Here is a 20,992-nt window from a genome sequence, read left to right as displayed (position 1 = left end):
ATCAGGCTTAATAGCTGGCTCAGTATTTGATTTATTCAGTTCTGATGAGGCAAAATTATCTTAAAGTATAACAGGAGAGGGACTTCCTTTGCAGTTGAGTGGTTAAAACTTCACCTTCCGATGCAGGGGGTGTGGGTTTGATACCTGGTCAGGGAGCTAAAATCCCACATGCCCTGCAACCAAAATACAGGACATAAAACAGAAGCAATATTGTAACACATTCAAAAAAGACTTTTAAAATCATCCACATCAAAAAAAATCTAAAAAAAAAAAATTAAAGCAGGAGAAATTATTCCAAGTTCTAATAAACGATTAATGACTAGACACGAGGGTTCAAAAATTGCTCAAGTGGTTAATGAAGAAAATGTCAGCGAAGCTCAGGGCATGACTGCGAACATACAGTTCAAGTAGGAGCAAGGTAGGAAGTGAACCACAGCCCAAACAGGCCAGTAGGGACCTAGCCTATAGGAAATGGGGTTCAAGCACTGTCAGAGCTTGAGATATCTCTTAAATTTCCTAGCATCCCCATGACAGTCTCCTCATGCCCATGTATTTTCCCTCCCTCCATGTCCTCCCCAAAGCAACCACTGATCTGCTTTTGTCACTATAGATTAATTTGCATTTTCTAGAGCTCTGTATAAACTGAATCACATAGTATGCACTATATTTATAGTTTGGCCTCTTTCATTCAGCTTAATTCTTGTGATTTTTACTAATGTTGCTTTGAATATCCATGCATACACAAAGGGAAAAGGAATATGTTTTGGTACCATATCTAGGAAATTACCTGATCTGAGGTTACAAATCTTTTCCTATGTTTTTATAGAAGTATTGTTTTTCAGTTGTATATTTATGTGTTTTTTTTTTTTGCATAAGTGATTACTTTTATTCTTTTTTTTTTAATTTTATTTTATTTTTAAACTTTACATAATTGTATTAGTTTTGCCAAATATCAAAATGAATCCGCCACAGGTGTTTGTGACCAGTTTTTAATTATTTTGTTCATGGTCTGAGGCATGGAACAAAGTTGAAGGGGGAAGTTTTATTTGTTTTTGTGTATGGATACCCAATTTGTCCAGTGCTGTTTGTTGAAAGTAAAGACTATCCTTTTACCACTAAATTGTCTTTGCCACTGAATTGTCTTTGTACTTATGCTCAAAATCAATTGTTCTTATATATGTAGGGTTCATTGCTAGACTTTTTACTCTGTTTCATGACTCTATTTGTCTATTTTGATATCAGTACCACATAGTCTTGATAGCATTATAATATTCTTCAAAATTCTGCAGTATTTATCCTTAAAATTTGTTCTTCTGGTACAAATTTTTAAAAATATTTTAGTTCTTTTGCATTTTCATATGAATTTGAGAATTAGCTTGTCAATTTCTACATGAACACTTTCTGGGATACTGATGGAAATTATATTGAATCAAAAGATCAACTGAGGACAAATTATCATGTTAACAGTAATAATCTTTCTGATTCAGGAACATGCTATATATCTTCATTTACTTACGTGTTACTTAATTTCTCTCAAAAATGCTTTTGAGCTTTCAATGTATAGGTCTTTCATATCTTTTTCATTCCAAGAAATATCTTTTAGTATCAAAGTGACTGAATTGAAATGAACTGAAAGTGAAAGTTGCTCAGTCATTTCTGACTCTTTGTGACCCTATGGACCATAGCCTGCCAGGTTCCTCTCTGTCCATGGAATTCTCCAGGCCAGAATACTGGACTGGGTAGCTGTTCCCTTCTCCAGGGGATTTTCTCAACCCAGGGATCAAACCCAGGTCTCCCACGTTGCAGGCAGATTCTTTACCAGCTGAGCCATCAGGGAGGCCGAAGAATACTGAAGAGGATAGCCTATTACTTCTCCAGTGGATCTTTCCAACCCAGAAACTGAACGAGGGTCTCCTGCATTGCAGGTGGATTCTTTACCAGCTGAGCTACAAGGGAAGCCCTTTAGTATCTTAATGTGATTATAAATCCATGCTCAGTTAATCATGTCTGATCCTTTGTGACCCCATGGACTGTAGCCTGCCCAGCTCCTCTGTCCATGGGATTCTCCAGGCAAGAATACTGGAGAGGGTTGCCGTTTCTTCTCCAGGGGATCTTCCCTACCCAGGGATTGAACCTGTGTCTTCTGCATTTCTTGAATTGGCAGGTGGATTCATTAACCTACTGAGCCACCTGGGAAGTCCATAATTATAAACGGCACTTTTCAATTTCAATTTCTGGTTATTTCATGGGGTCGCAAAGAGTTGGACACGACTGAGCAACTGAACTGAACTGAACCGAATATATAGGAAATAATTTAGTTTTTCATTTTGACTTTGTATTTTGCATTCTTCCTAAAATATCTTCTTAATTCGAATAGTACTTTTGTAGATTTCAATGGATTTTCTATAGAGACAATCATGTGGTATACAAATAAAGAAAATCTGAATCCTTTTTCATTCTTTTTCTTGCCTTGTAGAATAAGAAAAAAGTCTCATGTATTTACTCATGTAGTAGCCCCTCTATTATCCTTTGACATCTCACGTATGGTCTGTTGACAATGGATTTTTTTTCAGCTTTTGTATGTCTGAAAAAGTTTTCACTTTATCTCATTGAAAAGATTTTTCTATGGGTAGAGAGCTCTAATTTGACAATTTTTTATTTCCACACAAGATATACATTATTCCACTGTCCTCTTGAATACATTGTTTTGTCATGAAGATGCTTGTTCGTCTCTACATAAAGACTGTTTTCCTCTGACCTCTTTCAAGATTTGATTATATCATGCCTTGATGTAATTTTCCTTCATGTTTTTGTGGTTGGAGTCCTTTTATATTCTTGGATATTTTAAAATCAAACTTGGAAATTTTTTCTAACATTTATTCCAGTCCTTCTTTTGCCCCTTCCCTTTGAGGACACAGGGTACGTGTATGTTAGATCATTTGAACTTGTCACAGTTCAGTGATGCACTTTTCAGTGTTTCTGATTTTTTTCTATCACTGGTTTCTTTTTTGCATCATTTATATTGCTATGTCTTGAAATGCATTAGTCTCTTCTTCCTCAGTGACTAGTGTTCTGTTAGTTCTATCCAGCATATCTTTCACGTCACACTTTATAGTTTTCATCTCTAAAAATTTCTTTATTAAAAATATCTTCCCATCTCTGCTTCATTTTTTTAACACATGGAACACCACAATAATTATTCCTTTAATACCTTTGCTAACTTTAACATGTATTCTGGATCTAATTCAATTTATGTTTTTCTCTTCACTTAGGATCATAGTTTCTTGCTTTTTAGCTAATCATCTTTGACTGATTATCAAATTTTATAAATGTTCTCTTTATGCTCCAGCAAGGAGACCTTTGTATTTCCTTAAATAGTCTTGAGCTTTGTTCCAGATGTACTTATAGTATGTGGAAACAGTATGATAATCTAGGGTCTTACTTTTATGATGTATTTGGTGCCAGTAGAGTCATATTAATTTGAAGGCTAGCTATTCTCCACTACTGAGGTGAGCCTTTCTGAGTACTCTACCCACTACGCTGTGAATTATGAGATTTTGTAGTCTGGCTGGTGAAACAGCACTATTCCCAGCCGTATGTGGGCACCAGGCATTGCTCTAATTCTTTTGAATATGTTGAACACTCAAAGGGGACAGTCTACATATCCATCAGGCTTTTTGTCTGTGCATCTCTCTCTTCCATTACTCAGTCCTCCAAACTCATAATGCCCTACTCTGCCTGTATTCTGAGCTCCATTTCTTCTCATTGTGGAGTCCCTAGGCTCTACTTAGATTCTCCATCCTTTTGCCACATCCTGGAAGCTCTCTCAAGGCAATGAGTTGGGAAAACTGTAGGACTCACCTCTTTTGTCACCAGCCTCATAGATCACTATCCTTTCTTGTCTGATATTCAGTGTTTTAAAATCCATGTTTCAAATATTTTGTTCAGTTCAGTTCAGTTCATTCACTCAGTCGTGTCCAACTCTTTGCAACCCCATGAATCGCAGCACGCCAGGCCTCCCTGTCCCTCACCAACTCCTGGAGTTCACTCAGACTCACATCCATCAAGTCAGTGATGCCATCCAGCCATCTCATCCTCTGTCGTCCCCTTCTCCTCCTGCCCCCAATCCCTCCCAGTATCAGAGTCTTTTCCAATGAGTCAACTCTTCGCATGAGGTGGCCAAAGTACTGGAGTTGCAGCTTCAGCATCACTATTGTTGCTTATATCAGGCAGGAGGGTGAATTTGGTTCCTGTTATTCCATCTTGGCTGGAAGCAGAAATCCTATTTTACATTTTCAATGTTGATAGCAATAGACTAAAGAATTTCTTTTCTTATACAAACAACGACAGTATGCATACCTTCCACATATTTAAACCAAAATAAAGTTTTAATTAAATATATTTAAAGGACTCTAACTTGTCCTTTTGATAATATCTATCAAAAGTGAATGTGTCACACATATATGAAACAAATGAATGTAACTTTTGAATATATACACACAAAATCAGGAAAAAGTACAAGTTAGTAAAATTTAGCAATATATTAAATTGACAATATACCATGACCAATAAATTAAAAATAACTTAGGAAATTTGTTACCACAATGTGCTCAGTTGCTGTCATGTCTGACTCTTTGGAATCCCATGGACTGTAGCCCACAAGGCTCCTCTGTCCATGTAATTTTTCAGGCAAGAATACTGCATAGGGTTACCATTTTCTACTCCAGGGGATCTTCCTGACCCAGAGATTGAACCAGGGATTAAACCTCTTACATCTCCTACATTGGCAGGTATATTCTTTACCACTGAGTCACCAGGAAAGCCCCCATTCCACACTTGATCTTAGTCAAAACAGCAAGAAGCCATAGCCCTCTTATAATGCAGTTAAGAGCATAGACCTTGAGTTTTAAAAAAATCTGTTAAAATCCCAACCCTATCATTTACTGGCCATATAATTCTGGGCATGTTTTTTAACGTCACTGATCCATACTTACCTTAGCTTTATAAAACTGACCTCATTGAGATTACGAGAAGAATAAATCAAACACTCTGATGTACTTAGCAAAAAATTTTGGATTACCACATTTATTTTTTAAGTTGCTTTCTGGAATTTGCATGGAAATTGCAACATTAGTAGTGATCCGCTCCAACCTCCAGCTCTCCAGAGATTTCTTCAAGGATGTGCACTCAGCTTTTACTCTGTACACTCCCAGTTAAATAAATGTAGATTTAAAAGTTAAAGGATTGAAAGTTAGGCATAAAAGCATTTTATAAATCTAAGATGCTGTTATATGATTAGACCACAAATACAATTTGATAGTTCACTCAGACATTAGTAAGACTTGGCTAAGCTCTAAACACATTCTGCAGATCCAATCTACATCCATTTATAGCTAAATAAGTATTTAGCCTTTGATAACCCAGTGTCCCATCTCACTCAAGAAGAGACGATATCCTTTAGAGCAGTTTCTCCTTCTTGGAATCATTTAGGACAATAGCTTTTGATTCATTTAACCGACTCACAGTTCATGCATATATTAATTCACATACATAGTGATTTATAACATACATAAGAAACAGTATCTAGGCTTATGCAAAATGCTGAGTGGGATACAAAATGGCATAATATTTTCTCTCGTGAGACCAGAAATATAAAGAAAAAATACTATCAATGAAAAATAATATTATAAAATGGAAAATGCAAGGAGCAGAGTAGCAACAAATAAATACTGAGCTCAGAGAAGGAAGGATGGCTAAGGGGTGGAGTGGTCAGGGAAAGCTTCAGAGAGGGAGTGGCTGCTGCACTGGGACCTGAAGGTTGAGAGCAAGGTGAACTATGGCGATGATGGCATGTCAGGGAAACACCATAAGGTGAGCAAAGACAAGGCCAGGATGTGTGGGATGGTGGAGGCAATGAGGGAACCGTGGTTGACCCATCTGGTGGTATACAGGGACAAGTGGGAAACGTTTAGGGGATAGGTTTGGAAAAAGAAGTTTAAGTGGAAGATTTTATTCTGTAGACACTTAGACATGCAGCAGAGATGGCTGCTGCTGCCGCTGCCGCCAAGTCACTTCAGTCGTGTCCGACTCTGCGACCCCATAGACGGCAGCCCACCAGGCCCCCCCGTCCCTGGGATTCTCCAGGCAAGAACACTGGAGTGGGTTGCCATTTCCTTCTCCAATGCGTGAAAGTGAAGTCACTCAGTCATGTCCGACCCTCAGCGACCCCATGGACTGCGGCCTTCCAGGCTCCTCTGTCCATAGGATTTTCCAGACAAGAGTACTTGAGTGGGGTGCCATTGCCTTCTAGTGGACTCAAATACCCACTTGCCTCTCCTTCTATGGTCATCAAACTTCCTGGCTTAGCTGGATACATGGGTCTCCAGAACAAAGACTGTTTCCCACTCACCCCTCCAGCCATGATATGTGAATGAAAGCAGTGTGGGCTTCTGCGCATGTCCTCAAAGGAAAGAGGCGAGCCTCCTCCCCTTTCACTTTTCACTTTCCCCAGCCTGCCACTTGAATTGTGGAAGTCGAGTGTGTCATTTGGGACCCGGTGAATAAGGGGAGCATGGCACAGCACGGTAGCAGGAGAGGAGTCTGACACTCTGACATCCTCAGGCAGCAAGCCTCGGGCTACTCACACACGTGTTTATAAAGTCACTTCTACTTTGTGTAGGCCACTGTGTATTACACCTATAGTGTGTGCTGAGCTATTGCTTCCCTGCAGTCCTCACTTAGCCAGGCAAGCCCTACGATGGCCAGTCGCCTCTGAGGCTCGTTGACCCAGTGTGCTATAGAAATGACTTACACACTACCGAACTGGGAAGTTCTGTCTTAGTTTAAACAGGGAATCCCTGGAAGTTTGTAAGGAAGTGACATGCTAAAATTGTGTTTTATAAGAATTTGAGCAACACATCAGTGTTACCTGGAGCTAGAATTGGGGAATGGGAGAATTTATAGCAAAGGGACATGATAAAACTCTTTGAGATGATGAAATATTCTAGATTGTGATTGTGGTTTTGATGATGAGTGTGTGTGTGCATAAGTATGTATAATATATATATGTATGTTTGTCAAAACTAATACTTGTATGTGTGTGTGTGTGTGTGTACCGTGCTTAGTTGCTCAGTCATGTCTGACTCTTTGTGACCCCATGGACTGCAGCACGCCAGGCCTCTGTCCCTCACAATCTCCCGAAGTTTGCCCAAGTTCATGTTCATTGCATCGGTGATGCCATCTAGCCATCTCATCCTCTGACACCCTCTTCTCCTTCTGCCTTCAATCTTTCCCAGCATCAGGGACTTTTCCAATGAGTCAGCTGTTCACATTAGATAACCAAAATACTGGAGTTTCAGCTTCAGCATCAGTCCTTCCAATGAGTATTCAGAGTTGATTTCCCTTAAAATTGACTGGTTTGATCTCGTCCTTGAGTGTGTGTGTGTGTGTGTGTGTGTATGTAAATATATATATTTATATATATATATATCCTCAGTAAAACTGAGTAAAGAAATTAAGTTGGCTGTGTGTGCAAAACAGATCAGTGGGAGGAGACAAGGGGTGGGGAGAACAGTTTATGACTTCAAACAAAACTTTAGATCATTTGAACTTGTTCTGGGAATATAGTGGGAAGAAGGAAATCATTAGACAAAAAAGTCATTTTGAGGGAAGAAGTAACAGAATTTGGAGACAAACTGGTCCTGGAGATACTGATTCACATGTGAGAGGATCTGCCTTTTCTATGTGAAGCATGAGCTAAGCTTCCCCACAGGCTGGTGAAGATGCCACATCACAAAACTGAGAGCGAGGAAGATGGAGGGCCACACTTACCACTTAAATATATTTTCCAGTCTCTCCTAGTCCTTTTTCATATGTAAAATGAGGTTAACGATGATATGGATTTTGGAAAAGTTGTGAACAGCAGAGAGAAAAAAAATGTGCAAAACACCTAGCAGCTTCTGGCCTGTCACCTGCTAGGCACCCATGAGTGCATGAGACTGAGAATAGCTGTAATAATCACATATTATAATAGAAAATAGGTGAGCTTGCAAGATGATATTGAAGACTATCCATACGTGTTTCTAGGAGGTGGTTGAACACTGTCAATGTTTGTGCACATGAGGAAATAAGACCTTGGCTATTAGGAGAGACAAAGTCACTGGTAAATCACAGAAAGATAGGAAGTGGGGTCAGGTAAGGCAACATGGCAGTTGGCAGTATTGTTTCAAAAGGAGGCGGCTCCATTTGCCACAGAAGATTCAGTGGTGTGTTCATTTCTCTTTTCTTTACCTCCCTTGACTCACACGCAGATGTGGGAGTTGAAACAAAAAGATCTTGTAGCATGCTGCTTAAGATTCCCGTCATACAAGATTTGGTTCTCAGCCCATTTTCTGTCAGGCTTCCTGAGATAGGAAAGCAGTGCATAAAAATTCTCAGGCTTGAAGTGAACTCTCCTGAGCTCCAGACGGGAATTTACAGCTGCCTGTAGACACTTCCATCTGCATGTCCTGCAGGCATGTCCAACCCAGCATATTCCAAACCAAATTAATTACCTTCCCACACACTGGTTCCCCCCTCCAGTGTTCTGTCTAGGTTAATGCCGTAGCCAATTTCCCAGGTACAAAATCTAGACATTTCAGTCCGTTCACTTCTCGTCTCATAACCTGCAAGATCAGTCTGCTGTCATCTTTGTGGATTCGCCCTTTTGTCGTTTGTGCCCTGCACTCCGTTGTTTGACTTCCATTGCCCTAGTGAGGTTTCTGCTGTCTCCTGGAGTACGACATCAGCAATTAGCCTGGCCCTCTCCAGAGGCTTCATGTCCAACTCTTTGCGGCCCCGTGGACTGTAGCCTGCCGGGCTCCTCTGTCCATAGAAGTTTCCAGACAAGAATACTGGAGTGGGTTGCCATTTCCTATTCCAGGGGATCTTCCTGACCCAGGGATCAAAATTGCAACTATTGTGTCTCCTGCCTTGGCAGGGAGATTCTTTACCACTGCTCCATCTGGTGGCAGATGAGTTCTTTACCACTTTGTGTCATCTGGGAAGCCCTTCAAGAGACATTAGGCTCCTGCAACTCCAAAGCACTCCTTAATGGATACCAGCGAAATGATGGCCCACCCCACAGAGCTGTGTAATGGATGTACCTGTGCCCCTGTTCCCAGCTTCTCAAGTGGCTAATCCAGTTAAATTCCCCAAGCACAAATCACTTCTCTTTCCAAAAATATTTCGGTAACTTACCACTGAGTTCACAGAACGAAGTCCCCAAACCCAAATTTCTTCCATTTCCTTTTCCCACGGACTTCCCTCGTAGCTCAGTTGGTAAAGAATCTGCCTGTAGTGCAGGAAACCTGGGTTCGATTCAGGATTGGGAAGATCCCTTGGAGAAGGAAATGGCAACCCATTCTGGTATTCTTGCCTGGGAAATTCCATGGACAGAGGAGCCTGGCGGGCTACAGTCCATGGGATCACAAGAATTGGACACAACTTGGCATCTAAACCACCACCACCTTTCCCATGGTATCTCTTCAAGCTTTCTATGCTCCATCTATGTACCTTGAATGGCAGGCCCTGTCCTTCAAGCAGTGTAACTAGTTTCTCCCAACACTTTCAACACCATTTCCACCTCTTAGAATTTTGTATGACCTGGACATCTTTTCTTACCTTCTGTATTGGAGTATAGCTAATTAACAAGGTTGTGATCATTTCGGGTGGACAGCAAAGGGTTTCAGCCATGCGTATACATATATCCTGCTGCTGCTGCTGCTAAGTCGCTTCATTCGTGTCCGACTTTGTTGCGACCCCATGGACTGCAGCCTACCAGGCTTCTCTGTCCATGGGATTCTCCAGGCAAGAACACTGGCTGCTGCTGCTGCTGCTAAGTCGCTTCAGTTGTGTCCGACTCTGTGCAACCCCATAGACGGAAGCCCACCAGTGGGTTGCCATTTCCTTCTCCAATGCATGAAAGTGGAAAGTGAAAGTGAAGTCGCTCAGTCATGTCTGACTCTTAGCGACCCCATGGACTGCAGCTTACCAGGCTCCTCCATCCATGGGATTTTCCAGGCAAGAGTACTGGAGTGGGGTGCCATTGCCTTCTCCTACATGTATCCACTCTCCCCCAAACTTGCCTCTCATCCAGGCTGTCACAAACATTGAACAGAGTTTCATATGCTATATAATAGGTCCTTGTTTGTTATCTGTTTCAAATATAGCAGTGTGTACATGTTGATTTCAGTCTCCCCAACCATCCCTTTATCCCACCCTTCCCCCTGCTCCATAGTAACCATAACTTTGTTCTCTAAGTCTGTGAGTCCAAATAATGTAAATTTTTAACCTCAGAGTTAGTGGCTCCTGGAATATTCTGCTCGAGCTAGCTAAGCTCCTGTCTTCCTTCCTGACTCAGGTTGCAGGCCACCTTCTTCATCTCATATTCTTAAGCAGGGCCGCATTAGCTGCGTATTCTTCTATTATTCTCATTGGTGGCTATTACAACCAGATTTTACAATGCAAGAGGACAGATACCATCTCTTATTGTCATCTCTGAATCTCCAGGACATTTTGAATTGACTATTCACCAGTCTGAAAATAATCTTCTTAATTTCTTACTATAAGAAATAGTTTTTTTTTTTTTTAAATAAAGCTTTTACAAATAGCAAAGAAACAGCTATTTGTTTGCAATGTGCCCAGTGAATTCCCTCAGCTCCACTGTATTAAATACACTTTTTAAAGTCCCTTGCAGTTTTATTATTCCAGGTGCACTGCAACCATAAGAAGCCTTTGTGGTCTACTGCTATAAATGTCATTTGGCCCCATTAAGCAGTGTATAAGTGCATGAGGTGATTGTCTAAATTTATGTCGAGTATTCTTAGACTATTAAGTCAGGTAATACATCAAAACTTTAGAAATTAATTTTATATATTTTGTTGTTGTTGTTGTTTTTAACTGAGCTCAACATAACATATGCTTGTTCTTTCTGTGACTGTAAGATATTTCAAAAGAGAAGTAGCTAAATTAGACTAATAATAAAATTTAGTAGCTAAATTATCCAAATAATTCAAATAATACAGCTGTCTTAATTACTTGGCATTTTAGGTGAAATTATAGGAAGCTGAGGTGTTGAAGAAATTAGAAAAAGGGATACTTATGTTTTTGTTTAATTTTTTAATATTTTGGACCACACTATGCAGTATGTCGGAGAAGGCAATGGCACCCCACTCCAGTACTCTTGCCTGGAAAATCCATGGATGGAGGAGCCTGGTAGGCTGTAGTCCATGGGGTCGCTAAGAGTCAGACACGACTGAGCGACTTCACTTTCACTTTTTACTTTCATGCATTGGAGAAGGAAATGGCAAGCCATTCCAGTGTTCTTGCCTGGAGAATCCCAGGGATGAGGAGGCCTGGTGGGCTGCCGTCTATGGGGTCGCACAGAGTTGGACACGACTGAAGCGACTTCACTTTCACTTTTCACTTTCATGCATTGGAGAAGGAAATGGCACCCCACTCCAGTGTTCTTGCCTGGAGAATCCCAGGGACGGGGGAGCCTGGTGGGCTGCCGTCTCTGGGGTCACACAGAGTCGGACATGACTGAAGCGACTTAGCAGCAGCAGCAGCATGCAGTATGTGTGCTTCCCAGGTGGCACCAGTGGTAAAGAACCTGCCAGCTAAGAGACGTAGGAGATGAAGGTTCAATCCCTGTGTTGGGAAGATCCCCTGGAGGAGGACATGGCAACCCACTCCAGTGTTCTTGCTTGAAGAATGCCATGGACAGAGGAGCCTGGTGGGCTACCGTCCATGGGGTCGCAGAGTCAGACACGACTGAATCGACTTAGCACACATGAAGTATGTGTCATCTCAGTTCCCTGACCCATAGTTCAAACCCATGTCTCCTGCAGTAGAAGTGTGAGTCTTAACCACTGTACGATCAGGGAAGTCCTGGGGATGCTTATGGTTCTGATTGAGCAAGTTATCTACTCAATTTTTATTTAAGTTATGGTAAACATTATATTTAGCAGTTGATTTCATATATTGTATTCCTTAGGCTCCTTTTCTTCAGAAAATCACTTTAAGAAACTGGGATATGAAAACACTGAGAAGATAAATTGACATAAATGGGCATATTTTGTATTATATCAGACAACTACATTATTTATCATTTAGCTCAAAAAGAAAACTTGAAAAGTAAATGGGCATCTTTTTGTCATTTTTCAGTGAAGATACATATTCTTACAGAGTAGCTTTGGGTTTTAGAGATAGTTATTATTACTTTATTCAATCATGTTGTCTCAGATTTTCCCCCTTGCTAATATTTTGAATGGTGAAAGTGATTATAAAGTATAAAAATTAGACACAGGCAAATTTTTACTCTCTAGAAAATATTTATTGACACATTTTAATTTCCTTTCTATTTTCTGAGAAATAAACATAATACACAAAATACAGTAAAATGCACTTTTCCCATTTCAAATAAATATAGTTTACTCTTGTAAAAAATTTAATAATCTGTGTAATTCACCACAGTATCTTAATCAGTGAAATAAGGCAAAGAAAACCTCTAGCTAAACTGTCACTTACTTTAAGATTCTCTTGGCTTTTTGCTAGAGAAAAGGAAAACTATTCTCTGTAGAATTATATTGAGACTTGGAGACTGCTGCTTCTAGTTTGGAGAAGACAAAGATAAGTTCCTTTATAAAGTGTTTAGTGTCAAAATGAGTCTCAGTTTGGCAGAAGGATAATATCCAGGTCTTTGCTGAATGAACTAAAGTTATATGTAAACTTTTTCTGTTAATACTTCCTAGAAACTAGACTGCATTCTGAATTATAATGATTCCTTTGTATCACATGAGTAATTTTTCAAAATTAGTGGTTAAGTATTTAAGTTAACACTTATGTATGTAATATAAACCCAAGACAGAATGTTAAATTTAGCTCTATTAACAGGAAAGGTTAAAATAATGGTGCTATACACTATGGATTTATCCTTTTCACAATTGTTATTCTTCATGTTATAAGAACTGAAATCTACTGAATTATACAGAATTAACACAGACTCAACACAGACTCATATACACATATATCCCTGATCAGTTTGAGACAATGTTATAGTTTGCTCTTGTAAGTAGTAAGAATACTTTTAGTAACCAGCAAAAATCACATTTAGGTAGTCACCAATCTTCAGAGTGTACTTATGTATAATCTATTTCTCCTCAAAAGAATATATCACCAAGTAATAAAAGTCATTAGTACTGTCTAACTTCCTATGTTAGCAGTTATTTGGAACTTTATATACTAGTAAGCTTATGGAAGTAAATCAAACTTTACTGTAGCTCCAACTCCACCCTAGCATGTTTCGGCACATTTACATGGATGCAGAAATGTTGGTCAAACTCTGCCAAAGCATAAACCTCAAAGCATAACTGTGTTCAGTAAAAATCTTACACAGGCTATAAAGTGGGTATTAGATCTGTCCTCAGCATTACAAAAGGTATCAACTATTGTCCAGGTGGTGCTTTATCATATATGGAACTTTTCCCACTTCCTTTCAAAGAGTGGAACGTTATGTGCTTGGGTATCCTTTTATGGCAACATTTTCATTTCTACACATTTCTGAAACAGTTAAGTGTGTGTTCAAAAAATTCACAAGTCCAGTAAAATAAATTTGTGGTTTCCTTCTTTGACAGTCTCTATAATTCCTCCATCTCAAAATGTGTGTTAAAGCTGTTCGCCATGGATGTGTGTTCAAAGATCCTCGACAGGCTTGGTTTCAACAGTTCCACTGAATGACAAGGCAGATGCTGAGTGGTGTCATTCTTCAGAGCCATCATTTGGTCTGTCCCAGGCTCCCGCCTGTCATAGTAGAGAGCCCAGAGCAGAGTAATGGTGAGAATCATGGCCAGGATCTGTGTCACTCCAATAGAGATCCCCAGAAACCTCAGCACCTGCAGCTGTTTGGTTCCTCTCAAAAAGGAATACATTTTCTTCCCACAACCCTGTAAAAGAAATAATATGGTCAATACTCCTCTCACTGTGTTACAGAGGATCAAAATAGTGAAAAATAAAATCATCCATCAGTTAGTGGAACCAAACAACTTGAATTACAAACTTTTAAGATAGTGACTCTCAAGAGGGAACCCCTGTGAGCTGCTGGATTGGAGACAGAGGTGTGCATTCTCTGAAAATAAATTTTAATTATTAAAATAACTGCCTTCTTGTCTCCTTCCCCAGCTTCTATAAATAACTCAACTAAATCAAGGAAACCAAGGCTACTGAACCAGCCTATTGTTAATTTGTGGATTATAGTAGAGGAGAGGAATACATAATACATAACTCTTAAATTTCCAAAGATACTTATAAGTAACTATACCCTAATAAGTCATTACTCTTAAGAAATAAAAATCATGTAAAACTAGTCACAGACACATTTCAGTAACTACCTTTTCTGGTATACCATGTAATGCAAATTAACAGCAAAACATTAGCAGTTTTATCAATTTCACCAAAAGTGAAGTTAAAATATTTATAAGTAATACTATTGATACTTAATACTGCTTTAATAAAATAACTTCTCTATTCATCTTACCTAGTTAATACACACACACACACACACACTGAGAAACCAAAATAGATGACACAAAGACAATCACCGACATTCAGGTATTTTTCAAAGAGTTCCACTCAGGTAATTCATCAGAACCCACTCGCACTTATGCTTATATGTAATTCTAACATCCTTATATGACACCATATAGATCATGAACTTCAGAGCCAGAATTCTGAATTCAAATTCCTGCTCTGCTATTTATAAGCTTTGTGACTTTTTTCATGTTACTTAATCTCTCTGTGATTCAGTTTTCTTGTATGAAAACATGAATGATAATAGGGCTGGCCTGTTTGTGATCTTGGGGAAATTAAATGAACAAGCACAATTAAACACCTAGAATGTGATCTCATATATAGTAAGAGCTCAGTAGGGATCAGATTTATCTGATATATCAGCCCACAGAAGATTAGAAAGCACAAATTAAAAGAGCTGCAAAATCTATGAAAAGCAGGTATTAATGGACAAGTATGAGTACAAAACTTTTTTAGAGAATAAAACACCAAAAGCATGGCATTGTGTTCCCACTGAGTACTGATGAAATAATCCTTGCCCACCTGTAACAGCGAAGGTGGGGGCCACTGTTTCTCAAGACAGTGAAGTAACTATCCAAAATGATGTTTGCCACTGAGACTTTAGATCATGACTCTCCTCATGATGCAAAAAAATCTTTAACATAGTTTGGAAAGAGGCACATCAAAACTACTTAAAAAGGTTTAGCTTCAGACATTTGGAAATTAACATCATTGCGAGTAATGCAGCACAGATCATCATATCCATCTCCAAAGAAATTGATATAAAATGGCTTTGCATGGTTTAGTTGACTCCTCAACTGTTTTCAGTACTTAGTACAAAAGTGGATCTTTAATGAATGAAGAACAATTAAAATAAAATCTACAATTAAAGGTAAACTACTCAAGAAGTGCATATGCTAATGATACAACCCTGTGAAATAAGTCAATTATTATTTGATGTTTACCTTTTCAGCAGTCTCTGGTGCTTAAATTTTACCCATATAGTTCTTCCCATTGGCATGTAAAGATCTCCCATCCCTTTAGACTAACTCACTCTAAGCTGAATAACTATGCAGAAAAGGTAAGACTTTTTAATTTGTGATTAATACTTTTTAATTTGTGATTAAAACAAAGCAGAAATCGACTGTGCTTCATACTCTGGCATCCAGTAAAGTCTGTTTCAATTTTATTTTAAACAGCCACATATACCAAAACAAAGATACAGTAAATTATATTATCTAGGATATTTGGCAATGTGATATATTAGATAACAGTGAATGTTCCAGAGTGGGAGGGGAACTTAGAAGTCAAAAAGTTCAGCTTTTTAATTTGTAAAAATACGGCTAAAAAGCACTTCTAGAGTAACATCCACAAAACTGGCAGAAAAAGGACCTCTGAATAGCCTGTCCCCCATATAAGCACTACAGAAAATTGTCAGAATCAACTTTTTTTTGAACTCTGGAAATTAACCAAATGCTTGCAGCAATCTGAGGAGCATTTATTCAAGAGAAGCACCTGAATCTCAGTAAGAACAGCAAGCTTTGTGGCATTTTAATGTGCTTTACTCCCATACCCCTTCCCCAGCTCTGCAGGAGCCTTGAAAATAAACAGCCCACAATTATGGTAAAAATCAGTTGTCTGGCAGCCACCAAAGGCAACAGAAAAGGGTTGGAGCTCCTTCAAAGACCCACTGTCAGAGAACTGTCATTATTTGTCCTATCTGGTGGTTCCCTGAAAGAGCTCACTAGCAAAGCTGTCTTTATTTGACTTGACTTGCAGTTCAACCTGGGCAACAGAATTTTCCCTCTGGGGAGTATTTGTCAAAAGCATTCACAGGTAACTGCTCAACACCGAGGCTGCCTGAGGCAGTGGATAATAGTTGCACACAATGGGCTAGTCAAAAGCCGAAGGGGAAAAACTGGAGAATGTGAAGTCCTTTGTGGTTTTGGCAAAGCTCTGACATATTTGCAGGGATCTAGAAAGTTACACACGTGAGTAAGGTTATGCTCAATCCCAGGACTGTGCACATGTTCAAGAAAGAACTAAGAAGACCCTAAGATCTCACCTCTGGCTCATATTAATTGAGGCTCTATGCTTCCTCAGCAAAGTCTGGAAGACTTATTGGTTCTGGGAATCTAAGGAAACCTCAGTGGCCACACAAGAAAATGCAATAAAATATTAAGACAATCCAGGCTGTCATGAATGGGTTTGGATCCCAGTGAAAAAAGGGTTTGGATCCCAGTTCCGCCCAAAAAAGTGGACATAGGATTGTATTGTTATGGCTCATAGTCAGGACCTGGCCTCCTTAGAGGTCACTGGACTGGAAGATTATCTCCATGTCAAGGAGGGTAAAGGTGGTTTATTCAAAGCAAAGGCCCTAGTTAGACTCCTCAATTTTTTTTTTAAATTTTATTTTATTTTTAAACTTTACAATATTGTATTGGTTTTGCCAAATATCAATTTTTAATAAATAAATCAGCCCTATTACTTCTTCATTTAGTTTACAAAGATAACTCCCAAACTAGACAGAATGTAAGTATTTAGTTTAGTACTAAGTTTGTCATCAGAATTTATTAAATTACAGTTTGTCCTTCTCTATCAAAAACCCCTCAAAAAGAGATGTTATCTATAGACTCTTTAAAATAAATAAAACCAATTGCCATCTCTAGGTACTTCAACTTATATCTAAATACCACACCAGACTACCAAATTCTGCCATTCTGCAATATATTAACCTGTGCCCTTACGTTTTATTTTCCACTGAAGTGTATTTCAATGATATTGAAGAACACCATAAGAAATTACTCTATAAAAATTTTGAAAAATAATATTGAAGGTATTTTCCTAGGTATTTTAGAGTGGTAGATATAAAACTGCACTTGAGCAAATACTTTAGAATTTTGCTCCCTTTGAAAAACTAGAATACATGCCCTCCAAACATTAAAATGATCCAGACGATTATGTGTCGTTTCACCTGGGCTTTCAGAAAGCTCAAGGACAAATATGAAACTAAACCACAGTAATCCCATTTGCCTTCACATCAAGCATGTCCAATTACTCTTTCTTTAATCCTGGCTTTCTACTGCTATTTATGTATTTTTCCCTTCCAGTTTTATTGAGTTATAATTCACACAGCACTGTGTAAGTTTAGGGCATACAACATAATAATTTGACTTACATATATCATGAAATGATTATCACAATAAGTTTACTGAATATCCATCATCTCATATAGATACAAAAGAAAAGAAAAAGAAGAAACATTTTTACATTTAAGAGTTGTAATGAGAACTCTTAGGATTTACTCTCTTAACAACTTTTATATATAACACACAGCAATGTTAATTATATTAATCATGTTCTACATTACTTCTCTAGGACTTATTTAGCTTTATCCAATAAATAAATTTTATTTTTATTATTCATCCATTGTGCCTTTTTGTTGTATGTTGCATTAAATCATTTAATAAAAATATACAAAGTGTAAACATATAAATAAAGCACAAATCCCTCTACATTGTGTATAATTTAATATTTCTTTAGTAATTCAGGAGGCACTGTAAAAACTTGCAGCCTATTAGGTATCACGCTGAATTTCAGAGAATTGCTTACACTATTACTTAAAGTTAAGGATTAACTTTCCAAATGAATATTCTTCTTCTTGGAAAGAGAGTATTTTTTTCAGATTTCTGTGTACAATATGATTGTCTGCCTCAGCCACTCTCTGAATTCTTCATAGAAACAGCTCCGGGTTTATGGCCTATTCTGCAACACCCTCTTCAAAGTAGTTCAGTCTGAATACAAGTTGTGAGCTTATTTTGAGCCAGTCAAATAATCATGAATAAGATTCACACTTTTCAGTGTAAACTTGGATTTTTTTGTTGAAAAGCAAGACACTAAGTCTAGAGAATAAAAAATATAAATGTGTCTCTATATAATCTATTCAACTATTCACAGATATTTAGTTGCACAAATAAACACTGTTGAGTATTTGCTGTTGAGTGAGACAAAAAAGGAAACAGAAATGTTAGAGTTCAAAACTGCATTCCATTTCACAAAGACTCTTTTACTCACAATAGGAAAGAACTAAATTGCATTTATTTGCTTTTCTCAAAATAAAATACTGAGTTGATTTACCTTGAATATGTTTTCTTCCTAAATAAAGCCATGTTAGCACTGCATTAATAACCTCAGATAATTCAAAGGTATGGAATAAGACAAGCTGGCTAACCTACTTTGCTTGCTGCAATGTTAAAATTCTGGTCAACTGTAAATAACAACACTACCTTTTTATCAGAGAGAAATCACTAATCCCTGTATTTCCTGGAATCTATCTGAAGGCATGTCAAGATGCCTTACTTCACTTGAGGAAATTATACACTTGAAATTATTCTCTGATCAAGCTCCAAGATGAGTTTCTAAAATTAGAAGAACTCCTGTGGCTTTTCAGTACTCAATATTCACAGGCCACATCAAAAAATTAGACAGACTTCCAATGTGCTTATGAAGATAAAGTATAAATAAAATCTAGGTGCCAATACATGCCAGTATTGATATCTTCATAACCTATTTTTCATAATAAACATAACTCCCAAGTTTGAGATGACAGTATTAATTATCAAGTACAAATAAATAACATTCAGTCCTATTTATTTTAAAATTGAAAAACTGAGTGATAGCAGTTAATGAGTTCATGAGCTTTAAAGAGGTTGGAGCAAAAGTTCTCTACTGATAAGCATAAGCTCTGCAGGAAAATAAACCCGTCCTTAAAAAAAATTAAACAGCAAGTAATAAAATTCACTACCAGATTTTCTGTTTTGTTAAGAGTAAAGTTACTCACACCCATACACAGGAAAAGCAGTAGAAAAAGTCTTCATGTATCTCAAAAAAACCCACAGACACTTGTATCTTATTTCATCTTCACAAGATCCCTATTAGAGATGAAGAATCCCAAGTTTAAAAGACTACATTTATTGAACATCTGTCATTTTTACCAAAAATATGAGGGTGAAAGAGGAGAGTGAAAAAGCTATCTTAAAGCTCAACATTATAAAAACTCAGATTATGGCATCCAGTCCCATCACTTCATGGCTAATAGAAGGGGGAAAGTGAAAGCCGTGACAGATTTTATTTTCTCGGGCTCCAAAATCACCGTAGATGGTGACTGCAGCCATGAAATTAAAAGATGCTTGCTCCTTGGAAGGAAAGCTATGAAAAGCTAGACAGCATGTTAAAAAGCAGAGACATCAGTTTGTGACAAAGATCAGTATAGTCAAAATTATGGTTTTTCCAATATTCATGTACAGATGTGAGAGTTGAACCATAAAAATGGCTGAGTGCTGAAGAATGGATGCTTTTGAATTGTGGTACTGGAGAAGACTCTTGACAGTCCCTTGGACAGCAAGGAGATCAAACCAGTCAATCCTAAAGGATATCAACCCTGAATATTTATTGGAAGGACTGATGCTGAAGCTGAAGTTCCAGTACTTTGGCCACCTGATGTGAAGACCCGCTCACTGGAAAAAGACCCTGATGCTGGGAAAGGCTGAAGACAAAAGGAAAAGGGAACTGCAGAGGATGAGATGGGTAGACAGCATCACTGACTCAATGCACATGATTCCAGCAAACTCCAGGAGACAGTGAAGGACAGAGGAGCCTGGTGTGCTATAGTCCATGGGGTTGCAAAGAGTCAGACATGACTTAGTGACTGAACAACAAGTGTTAGAAAACCCAGAAGGTAGTATTCTCCCTAGGAAGGTGAGGTGCAGGGGCAGACGTTCACTGTCTAAGCAGAAAATGTATAAATACAAATTGCTCATTAGACGTCATCTCTCACTGGGCGCTTTTGTCCACCTAAATGTTTGTCCTTAAGAACTGGAAAAATGTGAAAACGAAATGAGAAACCACATGAAGTCCCCAAAACCTTGATCTAAAATCTACCTTCAGCCAACACAAATAGAACTAGAAAATGCATATTTTCCTGCCATTACTAGCAAAATTTAGGGCAATTTGGTTAGTTAAAAATCTAATCATGGGTCACTATTTTTTCTATTTACCCTAATAAATGTTAATAAATTCCTGTTATTATTGTCATTTGCTACCACCATGCATTGAAGATTTGTGTTTATTTCGTGTCAAGTGGTTTGCTAAGGGTTTCTTATTAAGTAGCTTAATTTATTTTTTTTAATTATAATGAGGCAGATACTACTATTATCTCATTTGATGGATAAGGAAATTGAGGTTTAGAAGTGAAAAAATCTACAAACACTCAGCTTCCTCCTCACCATGTACTCCACGTCTTGAAATTTTAGTGACTAATACAAGTATGGGCTTTGGAATCAAATAGATCTGAGTCCAGTCACTGACTAGCTCTATAAAACTGGACTAG

General features: G+C 38.2%; 1 protein-coding gene across 2 annotated transcripts in view; it reads right to left on the bottom strand.

Annotated features, from left to right (window-relative positions):
- Nucleotides 1–12,351: 12,351 nt before the first annotated feature.
- The window catches only part of TSPAN12 (tetraspanin 12), a 66,880-nt gene continuing 58,239 nt past the window's right edge, over nucleotides 12,352–20,992 (bottom strand). For both annotated transcript variants that reach the window (XM_070369327.1, XM_005894410.3), the window contains one exon: nucleotides 12,352–13,982. In XM_070369327.1, coding sequence (XP_070225428.1) covers nucleotides 13,677–13,982 — 306 coding nt within the window. In that variant the 3' untranslated portion in view covers nucleotides 12,352–13,676. The remainder of the gene's footprint in view (nucleotides 13,983–20,992) is intronic.

Source organism: Bos mutus, chromosome 4 (assembly GCF_027580195.1).
Source record: "Bos mutus isolate GX-2022 chromosome 4, NWIPB_WYAK_1.1, whole genome shotgun sequence".
Classification (NCBI taxonomy): domain Eukaryota; kingdom Metazoa; phylum Chordata; class Mammalia; order Artiodactyla; family Bovidae; genus Bos; species Bos mutus.
This window is presented reverse-complemented; position numbering and strand designations above follow the sequence as displayed.